This window comes from Pelodiscus sinensis, chromosome 6 (assembly GCF_049634645.1).
Source record: "Pelodiscus sinensis isolate JC-2024 chromosome 6, ASM4963464v1, whole genome shotgun sequence".
NCBI lineage: Eukaryota > Metazoa > Chordata > Testudines > Trionychidae > Pelodiscus > Pelodiscus sinensis.
In genome coordinates this window covers 89,022,061-89,033,481 of record NC_134716.1, presented here as the reverse complement: position 1 = coordinate 89,033,481, position 11,421 = coordinate 89,022,061, and the positions used below count along the sequence as shown (strand labels likewise).

Below are 11,421 nucleotides of genomic sequence, written 5' to 3'. Positions count from 1 at the left end.
CATCCGTAAGGATTGCAGATGTGAGCAATGGTTGTAGGAACAGGGTAGATGTCAGTAGATGCCACGAACAGAACTAGTATTTAAACCACAACAATCTTTGAAGGGAAGAATGGCCAACAGTGCTAAGCACAAATATTTTGTAAACACAGTTAAGCACTTCTCCATGTTGTTATTAAGAGCTGTTTAAATAACACTTCGTTGCAAAATATATGAATGAATGAATGAATTTTGAAGAATAGGCGCAGATTGTGTTGTATTTAAAAGCAATTAACATCTTATAAAAACAATGTGATTAATATGCTATGTAGAAAAGTCTGTTTCATTTTGACTAAGCTGACCAGCAGTTACCCAGCATCCTTTATGGTACTGAAATGGGACTAAAATAAATTCACAAGCAACTTTCTTTCATACTAGATGAGATCAACTGGCCTGAAAAGGATGAAGCCCCACCTCCAGATGCCCAGGATCTGATTACACTACTGCTCAGGCAAAACCCTCTGGAGAGACTGGGAACAGGTTAGGGGGACGTTATTTTAAATTTTGCAAATGTGCTAGAAATAGTATATATGTTGAACATGCTGAGGCTTTTATTTTCTTTTTTGTTGTGGCCAGAAAACATCTGTGTATGTGTACAACATGATGCCAGCTCATATGTGCACGAGTGTGTTTTGCTGATTGGGTTTTTCTTTTGCTGATTCAGAGCAGTAACACTGTAGGGGGACAAATATCAGTGCAGTTGTCATCTTATACAGTTCTTATCTTATACAGTTGTTCTCATTTCCTCTTATCTTGTTTCAATAAATAAAAGATAAACTTCTCTTGAAGGCAGTCTGCATGGAATTGTTAACCTCAAGAAAATGAAGACTGCTAAATAGCTTAGTTGCAGAAATAGCAGAGAATCAACATACAAGAGCCACTTCATGGGCTACAAACCTGACCTGGCCAATGAGCGCCCATTGGCCTCAGGACACATGATTGCTACTTGAACTAATTACTTTAAAATGACTGCCTGAGGTTGGATCACGAACTTTCTTATTACTTATTCAGTGCTACTTGCCTTTGTACAAAATAGAATAAAATCAAAAGCGTGGGAAGCTAAGGAAGTAAATGGAGAGCAGTAGTGAATTCTCCATCACTGATCTTTGTAAAAGCAAGATGGGATGCTCTAGGGATAATTTGGGGGAAAGTGATATGGTTGTACAGGAGGTTGGACTAGATGGGCATAATGATCCCATCTTCTCTTAGAATCTACGTCAATAAGCTGCTGCTTACTGTGCTGTGGGGATTCAGGCCCTAATCGGTGCTGCTCCCAAGACAATCTAGGTAGAGAGCCTAATGTGAAGTCAGCTGCAGATAAGACCTGCTTAGTCCCCATAATGTATCAGTACATATTAAGATCTGAATGTGTTGAGCTCACATACAGATCAGCTTATTTTGGGAATTGTAAGTTTGGGAGAGGAGCAGGAGTCACAAAACTATTGCAGAGGTTACGTCCGTTGTCCGTGAGTTTTTAAATTTTCAGTGATGTGCATTTTTACAAAGATAATTTGAAAATACAGACAATTGAATAGTAAGGACAACTATTCAGTCATAGTCAGGCAGAGGTATACGAATGTGACCGATCTGCGGTGCCTTTGTGGCCACATTAAGTTCCCCAGGCCTTGAAAGCTGGTATGGAAAGAGGTGAAAGGGGAGCAGGAAAGTGGCTGCATGCCAGTGACCCCAAATAGCTGGGCAGGGAGTAGGAAGAGCTTTGGTTCCAACTTTCCATGGACCCCTTCCCCACCTCCAGGTCACTTGTTAGAGTGCAGTATGCCACACCCTGTAGACAGCTCTGTCAAATGACTCCCTCTCCCCCCCCCCCCCCATGTCATGGTCCCAAAGACCAAGGTAGTAGTCGCTACTGTGTTCTGAGGCAGCACAGCTTTGCTCCACCCCAAGCATAAGGCATTACCATAAGTACATGTCTGAAGAGCTAGAGTTGGCTCTGGACTTGGTGGAAGATTTAAACATGTTAATTGTAGACTCCGTCACTTTATTGCCTGATCCTTCATAATAAATGTCATTTCCTGCCTATGTTGCTATTCTATCAGAGGGAGACTGAGTCACTGGTAGAGTCTGTGTCCCTTCCCCCAACACATACATGCATGCTTTCTCAAGTTCCAATGGTCCATGTTCCAAATGTAACATCTGCTATATTTATTTACTAGTTTATTTCTTCAACTGTTCTTGGTGTCTTAAGAGATGGCAATCTGAGAAGGGGAATCCTGCAGCCACTTTGAAGCTCAGAGGGGTATTTAAAAACTAAAGCAAAGCTTTTAAAGTGTCAAAATCAGCTCACAAAAATAGCGGCTACAATGTGATGGGTCCCATAGGGGCACTGGAAAATACTGTTCTGCCACACGTTTCATACAACAGCCTTGTGTATATAATACATATTTAACTGGCTGAACAATGTTCCATGAAAATATATAATTACATATTTACTCAAGAGATTGGAGTGGCTTGGTCAGATTGTAATGAAATGAATAGATTTTTTTAAACTACTTCCATAAAGAAAATAAAAATAACAGAAATATAAGAACATTTTATTAATTCTAAAACATGGCACAACATAATCATATAGCTTCAAGATCAGTGTTGGAATTAAATCATTGTACTCTTGCCCATTGCAGTTTAAAAAAAAAACAGATGGATTCTATTGTTGCAGTTCTCCCTCTCTGGACTATCTGGACTAGTTTCTTGACATTAGTCCTGTTTTGGTTTTATTGTTTTATTTTAGATTTTTTTAACTTTCCATAAAACAGTGCTTTGATTTAAACACCCTCTTTAGAAATCCGAGAGAACCCAAATCACCACATTTTTTAAAAATACACCCTTGCTTAACTAACAACAAGTTGGAGTTGGGTTGTTTCTTTGGTCTCTTTCCCATCCCAGACTCAAACAAGCAAACACTGTTTAAAATTTCTGCAGGCCATCTTCCCTACCCTACCCCAAGTCATCTTACTAGATTCTGTTTAGGAGCCTTATCTCATGCCAGAAATACTGAAAGAAGGGGAATCTTTTGAAGACCCAGGTATATTGGAAAAAAGCCAACAAGTTCAAAGACAATGATTTTAAAAAATCTGGTTTTACCCAAATGACATCAGAAGATAAATACCAGGCACTTACAACCCACTCTATTAGCCTCTTTTAGCATGGACACTTTAATTGACAGATTTTTCCCCTGTCTTTCTGCTATATATTTGTACTCCTTTACCCCTTGCTCTGTTCATCTGAAGAGGTGGATTGTGCCCATGAAAGCTCATATCATCTAAATTTTTGTGTTAGTCTCTAAGGGTGCTTCTACACAGCAGAGCTTAACTTGAAATAAGCTGCACAAATTGAGCTTCGTCAATTGCATAACTTATTTCGAAATAGCTTATTTTGAAATTGGGAGTGTCTACACAGCACTTATTTCGAAATAGAGCACTCTCCTTCCGACTTCCCTTACTCCTCATACAGTGAAGGTTACAGGAGTCAGAATAAGTCGTCCTTTAGCTTGACAGTGTTTTGACGTTATTTCAAAATAACTGCCTGCAGTGTAGAGGTGGACTAAGTTATTTTGAAATAATGCTCGGTTTTTTTTAATAATGTTGCTGTGAAGATGTACCCTAGGTGCTACAGGATCATTCATTGTTTAAGTTGTTTTAAAAACTGTTTCTCCTAATAATTTTTCCACCAGTGTGAATATGCCATAATTTGGTTAAAATGCCCGTTGAAGGCATTCTGAACCTAGGAAAGCATGCCCGTGAATGTGCTATACTTGTTAGCTTTTATAAACTTTCTTGGGATGATAGACCATTTTAGATGAGACAAAGGTAGCCAACATAGTATAAAAATCTTTGTTGTCCAATTTCTACAGATATAACAAGAGATGTGAAAACATAATTGGTTAACATTCACGGTTACGTGCAAGCTTTCGGTATTCATGGGGTGCTGACTTAAAAGCTGACTCTCAGCATGCACTGGCTCCAAGGGAGCTGTTTGCTACCTCACGCTGCTGGTGGAAGCTGGTATATGCAGGGAGCCAGCTTAAAAGCCTGCTCTCTCCAGCACACCGGCTCCTGGGGAGCTGCCTCCCACATCGCTCTGCTGTCTGTGCGGGAGCTAGTACATGTGAGGAGTTGGCTTAAAAACCAGCTCCCCACGCATGCCAGCTCCCAAGGAGCTGACGCTGCCCTGTGTGTAACTGCTGAAATTTTCAGTGGTTACATACAGGGTTACTTAATTGCACGCATTGTAACAATATTTCCCAGTATTAGTACTGCTATGTCAATTACTGTAAAAAGAATAGTGTCTGATGTTTTCTTTAGGAAGGCATTCTAGGTTGCAAGATTATTACACTTTGCTGTAACTTTACCAGCCCAGTTCAGAAATATGAGGATATTGTGTTGTATAGTATATAGCATAATGCTATGAACCCAACAGATCTGTCAGGATATTACTTGGCTTTGACAGCAGTGCATGCATTAATGCTGGTGAGCCTGTAAAATAATACTTCCGTTATTTTGTTTTTCATTATTTCCACATTGTACTGCTAAAATTCTCAACAAAATCATAAACAAACAAAACAAAACAAAAAAAAGAGACTATAACAGATTACAATGATTGAAGAACTGGAAAAAAAAAAGTTGTTCATAAATTCCTGCAGGTTATTTTTCATTTGTCTGTTTCACAGATGTTTGTTGTTGTTTTTTTAATGTGCTATATTTGTTTCAAAATTGCTGAAGCGATTCATTCTTTTGAAGCACTAACTAATTGCAGCACTTCTAATAGTTACACAATATACTGTACAACAGAGGGCAAGAGCCTTGTTGTCACTGTTCTATTTTGTTTTTGAAATCATTTTTGTTATGGCAGTCAGCAAGTTTCCTTGAGAAAAGGCACAAGCTGCAAATCATCCATACATAGATGATAAAAAATAGATGAATGTATTTAAATATTCAAATCACTTTATAATAAATGGACATTAACCCATAGTAAGCTAAATTATAAAGATATTCCAGAGGAACTCCCTGTTACCATCCCATAAATGCCAAACAATTCTTAACGAGGTATCTTATTTCAATAAATGGATAATAAAATCAAAACAGTCCCCTACTTGTTCCAAAGTGCTGCCGAATAAACTTTTGTATTTGAAGAGATTTATATCTTGGCTAACAACACTGAGTTTCAAGTTTCAGTTTAATATGCATTTTTCATATGTAGTAATTAAACTCCTAAAAACCAAGTTTTTGATGGAAAAGCTCACATAACAATAGGAGTGCCACAAGAGCATAAATGTCTCTCTGAACAAAAGAATGCTGAAGAAATATGTTTACCCACAATTATACAGCTAGTTGGCTAGGCTTCAACATGTCAGCCTGAAATGGTGATTGTACCTCTCCATGCTAATTAGCATTTTCTTTTATCAGGAGTTTGTTTTGAATTAACTGAAATTTTTTTGTTAAAAATCACCCACTTTTTTTTTCTCTGGCTCCCCCAGGTGGTGCATATGAAGTAAAACAACACCAGTTTTTTCGTACTTTAGATTGGAACAGTCTGCTGAGACAGAAAGCCGAATTCATTCCACAGCTGGAATCTGAGGATGACACAAGTTATTTTGACAGTATGTATTGTATAAAATATGATTGAATTTGGGGGGACATTACTTAAGGTAAAATAATTTACCTTTTCTCAGCATGGGTTGAAAATCCTGCTTATTAAAACTAATGAAAACTGGAGCTTCTGACTGCCAGTCTGCCACTTCAGGAAAACCAGTTTTTGAAAATAAAATTACCCTATTAATTAACATTAAGACTTGGACTCTGAAACTTCATTATAGTTTAACTCATTTTCCCCCCTTCTTTGTAGCTCGTTCTGAGAAATACCATCATATGGAAACTGAAGAAGAAGATGACACAAATGATGAAGACTTTAATCTGGAGATAAGGCAGTTTTCCTCATGTTCACATAGGTTTTCAAAAGTAAGTAAAGTATTTGTATGTTTGTGTGTGTGTACACACTCAGTTACTTCTGTGGGGCTTGGAAAGGGCCAATAGTGTGTGTATGTGGTATTTTATTCCCCCGTGGATCAATCCTGTGGAATTTAATAGGTATGAAACCAAGACGGTTCAAATCAAAATTTAATGTGGCATTTGTGAAAGCACTAAAACACTAGAAAATGTCATAGAAAATGGTATAGTTTTATAATTTTTGAACTATCCTAAAGAACTAACAGGATGGTTCAAAAGACCTATTTTTAAAAGTTTACTTTTAAAAGACTTTTTCATAAGTGTTAATTTTTACTGTATTTTGTGCTAGCAGTTTAAGTGTCTGACAGGCAAAATTATATAGAGAAGGAGCCTTCCTAGTTGATCATGTGATTGAAACAGTAATACAGAGATGAGCTACGAGGTAGCAGATACAATAAAAAAAGCATAGTGATTGACTGAGACTGGTTAGCACATCTTGTTTCACAATTTTTGTTTTCTGTATTATATGGATTTTTGTGGTACATTTCGGATGGCCTGAACAAGACAGACTTGGGAAATAAAAGAGGAGATTGCAATAATCAAAGGAACAATTATTAGGACCTGTACAAAGATTGAAAATTGGAAACGGAGCAGACTTTGGAGATGTTTTGCAAGAATAAACAGACTTTTGAAATTCTTATATAGTGGGATTTTTATCGTAACTGGCAGTTAGCACTGAGTCTCAAAAGCTTTCATTAATAGGTATTTACTGTGCACCTTCTTCAGATACTGCTGTTTTACCCCAAAAAAATTTAATTAAAAGCCAAAGCAAGAGAAGGAAAGGATGTTCAATTCATCAGGGGGCGGGGGGGGGGGGGTGATGTTAATGTACACTTAGTTATATCACTCCACTATGCTGTAGACACCATGTGAGACTGGAGGAGTGAGGGCAGTAGTCATCTCAAAGTCTCACTATCCTAGTATGTGAACTCTGACCTGACTTAGCAACAGGAGCCCAATTCAAAGAGACAGGAATGATTCAGAGTTCTTAATCTCCTCTTTAGAGGTATTTTTTATCCTTTTGTAAGGAGTGAACCTACAAGAGTAGCTGTATATCTTAAAACCTGCCAGTATGTCATTGTTTGTATCTGTAGCTGTGGCTTACAGGCTGTAAGAAACACAGCTGACACTCTCTATAGGCAGTTTGTCAGCTGAACAACTAGCTTTTTATGACCAGAATTTATTTTTTCTAAATCTTTTAGCCAAGTAATTTATTCTCATCTTCACAGTCAATTCCAACTCATTTTTCTACTTCCCACTCCAGATTGGGAGCCATTGAATCAGTAGCTTGGGGGGGTTGTTCTTTTGATTGACTTTATGGTTAAGAAGTAATCTAAGAATGTGCATTGATCCTTTGACCTAAAAGCCCAGGAGCATCTATGGATTTTGTTTGCTAACTTGGAGTTCACATAGTGAAATGGTGAGAGAAAACTGATGGATTCATAACTAAAAGATGTTATTCATGACCCTGTAGCAGAGGAACTAAGAGAATAAAATTGAAAAGCACTTCAAGAACACAAACCCCTAGAATTTAAATGTAAACCATCTCAGTCTTTTTAAGCTCCAAGACACTCTAAATGCTTATGCAGTATCTAGATGTGTTTTCCTGAAGATCTCTTTATATCAAATGTGTGTTAATGATACCATTTTCTTTTCTCTAACAGGTTTTTAGTAGCATAGATCGAATAACTCGAAATCTAGGTGAAGAAAAGGAAGATACAGGAGACAAAACAAAAAATGTGACGTTGCCATCTGTGGAATCTTTGAGCTGGAGTTCAGAATATTCTGAAATGTGAGTAGAAATAATGATTAAAGGGAGCTCAAGTTAACAGCCATTAGTGATTGTTTTGTAGCCAGTCAAGCCCACTACAATTGGCCTTCCCTTAAAAAGTATCATTAAACATGATGTGTGTAAATGCTGTTTTAAATGCAGGCAACAGCTATCTACCTCCAACTCATCTGATACTGAAAGTACCAGGCAGCGGCATAGTTCAGGTTTGCTTCCAAAACTGGCCATATCATCTGAGGGCGATCAAGATGAAACCACCTGCTCAGGAGGATCCCGGGAGGAGCAAGAAAAGGCTGTTTCTTTAAATGAGGAAGTTGTTCAAGATGAGCCTGAGGTCACCACTCCAGCAAGTACCATCAGCAGCTCAACACTCTCAGGTAAGGATCTTAATTTACTATACTGAAGGGGCAGGGAAGACTGATAAGACTCCTCTCCACACACCCATCTACCTCTCTAGCTATGATTTTATCTCCCTCCTTCCATTTGTTACTAAAATTCTTAAGTGTAGTGTGCCAGGACTTCTCCAGCTTACCCTCAGGTCTCTCCAGTAAGGTGTCGTCCTGCATGCAGTTAAACTAGACACATTAAATTCGCATATTACTACTGTTAGATGCTGAACATCAGTTTTTCCTCCATATATTTCTCTTGAGCTGCTTCAGCTCAGATCTTCTCAGGTTTTCTTACTTGGTTATGAAATTGCCTTTACCACCTCCTTTTCCTTGTAATGCAGGTTCAGGAGTTCTAGATCACAGAGGTTAAAATCAAGTTGCATGTGCACGGTTGGTGGCAGTATACAGACCAATACTAGGCATTTTTAAATTGTTTGCTTGGGGCTTTTTTCAAAGGATCATAGAATACTGTAACTCAAAAGGTCATCAAGTCCAGTCCCCTGCACTGACGGCAGGACCAAGCACAATCAAGACTATCCCTGACAGTTATCTAACCTGCTCTTTAAAATCTCCAGTGATGTTGTGGAGTCTCTATCCATAGGCCATTCATTCCAGTACTTATCTACTCTGATAGGAAGTTTTTCATAATTTTTAGCCTAAACCTATCATTCTGCAATTTAACCTTATTGCTTCTTGTCCCATCATCCAAGATTAAGGATAATTTTTTTTTCTTCCTCCTCCTCATTACCTTTTAGATACTTGAAAGCTGTGACTTAATAATTTTTGGTGCTCTTTTCTGGACCTTCTCCAATTTGCCCACATCTTTCCTGAAATGCAGTGCCCAGAACTGGACATACTGCTCCACTTGAGGCCTGAGCGGAAGAATTACAGGTCAAACCTGTCTAGTCCAGCAATCTCTGGTCTGGCAACGTCTGTGGTCCAGAATGATTTTAGTGAGCTAGATGTCCATTTATCATGCATGTGGCCAAATTGCCTGTGGTCCACTAAAGTTTGTTTACAGCTACCAATCCTGGCTCTCAATGTTCTGTGCTGATATTTAGCTCTAATTTATCTCTAAATGGCTTCTAAGAGTCCAGTAAGCAGTGGAAGTGTTGGTAATACCACTAGACAATATTGACCTCCTGTCATTCAGCAAATTCTCTGGTTTGGCACCGGTCAGGAACCAAGGGCACTGGACTAGAGAAGTTCAACCTGTACTTCTCGTATCTCACTTACAACATTCTGTCTAATGTATCCCAGAATTATGTTTGCTTTTTTTCTCAACGGTGTCACATTGTGGACTCATATGTAGCTTTTGGTCCATTAACACCCCTAATTTCCTTTCTGCTTTACTCCTTCCTAGACAGTCATTTCCCATTTTTGGATGTATGAAACTGATTGTTCCTCCCTAAATGGTGTGCTTTGGATTTGTCCTAATTGAATTTCATCCTATTTACCTCAGACCATTTCCAGTTTGTCCAGGTTATTTTGAATTATAATCCTATCCCCAAAGCACTTGTAATCCCTCCCACCATGGTATCATCCACAAACTTTATAAACATACTCTCTATGCCATTATCTAATTTGGGAGTGGGTAAGATCCGGCCCACAGGCTGCATCCAGCCTGCCAAGCCTTTCAGTGCGTCCCACAGCTGCCCCACCGAACCCTCACCAGGGAGCAGTCCCAGGGCTCAGAACAGCTGGCTGCTCCATCTGCCTCTCTATATTGGGGGAAAGGGAGAAGCTTTGCATGCTACCCCCACCCCCAGCAAAACCTTTCATTGGCCAATTCTCATTGGCTGCCCCATCCCTCAGCATAATCTCTCAGCTCTCATTGGCTGATTCTGGCACGTGAAGACCCCTCCCCACCTTCACAGAGAGACATGTGGCACAGATAGGGAACCTGCCTGATGGTCCCGCTGGGTTGCTGGCTGGGAGCCACCGAGGTAAGTGACTTACAGGCACAGCCTACCTACATCCCACCCACTCCCCCCAACTTCCTGTCTCAAGTCACCACCTAACTATTCTGCACCCCGCATTCCATCCTATGTCAGAACTCCATCCCAGACCTTGTGTCAGCCGATGGTCAGGGCAGTGTGTGCGTGTGTGTTACACCCAAGTCTTCAACTGCTGAGACACAAAGTCTCGTTGCAGTGGGCAGCCTAGGAGGCTGGAGGGCGCCCTGAAAAATAGTTTAACATCTGTGACTTTACTGCTAGGACCGGGGTCCCGTCACAGAGGGCGGCCAACAGGCTCTCAGACGCCCCGAGTTTATAGGAAGAGCTTATTACACCTTAGATTTCAGCTGCTAGAATTCGTAATTCCTTCACAGCGGGCAGCCTTGGGGAAAGACTGAAAGGTGCTCCAGTGGATTCTGCCACCTGGGTGTGACACAAATCCAAACGCCCAAGCTCTCCCTATATCTGTCCCTAAGACCGGCTGAAGTTCTTTTAAATTGTGCTTGGTTCTGTTACAACAACTGAAGGAGTCAGGTTAAAGCTTAAACAGTTACAGGTTTATTAAAGAAGCTTATAAATCATATGGTTACAATGGCTATTGCTCTATTTCTTAACTACTAGCAAAATATAGATCTTAAAAATGGTTACAAAGAAGATAAAGATAGAAAAATAGAAATAATAGTACCAAGTAACAGCTTACTCTTTCTATGTGTACACTTAAGACAGAGGACCACATCCAGGTACAATTTTTACCCCCTTCTGTGCCTCTCGACTCCAGCATGTCAGGCCAGGGCCGGTCCCTCAATTCCTAGGAAAATACGAGGTGGGCGTCCCCATAGAACCTCGGGAGGTCAAACACCTAACCCGACCAGCAGGTAGAGGGTAGAATGACACTCAAAAGAGAGTGTGCTTGTGTACCACCTTTATACTCATGGGGTCACGTATTTCTCTTTCTTGTCTGTCATGCCAAATGGGGCTAGTCTGTCTTTTGTGAGACCAGTTCTTACAAGGGAGTTGTGAACTTAATTTATACTTGTAAGAGAGATAACTAAATTGGAATTACTGGGGATTCTTTTCTCAGTGGGAAATTCCTCTCCCAGGGACTGTGTGTGTGTTCGAATCAACATGGGTGCCAGCCGGGGCAGTTCTCGCAGCTTCGAGGCCAGCTTATTGACTTAATCGCTCTCTCTTCACATATCTGTTTTTTCAGCTTCTCAGGATCAGATGAG

The 11,421-nt window shown here is 39.8% G+C and overlaps 1 protein-coding gene across 8 annotated transcripts in view; it reads left to right on the top strand.

Moving 5' to 3' along the window:
• The window catches only part of MAST4 (microtubule associated serine/threonine kinase family member 4), a 443,735-nt gene that overhangs the window by 405,281 nt on the left and 27,033 nt on the right, over nucleotides 1–11,421 (top strand). For all 8 annotated transcript variants that reach the window (XM_075932353.1, XM_075932356.1, XM_075932354.1 and 5 more), the window contains 5 exons: nucleotides 415–516; nucleotides 5,528–5,650; nucleotides 5,896–6,008; nucleotides 7,721–7,848; nucleotides 7,990–8,222. In XM_075932353.1, the coding sequence (XP_075788468.1) occupies nucleotides 415–516; nucleotides 5,528–5,650; nucleotides 5,896–6,008; nucleotides 7,721–7,848; nucleotides 7,990–8,222 (699 nt within the window). The remainder of the gene's footprint in view (nucleotides 1–414; nucleotides 517–5,527; nucleotides 5,651–5,895; nucleotides 6,009–7,720; nucleotides 7,849–7,989; nucleotides 8,223–11,421) is intronic.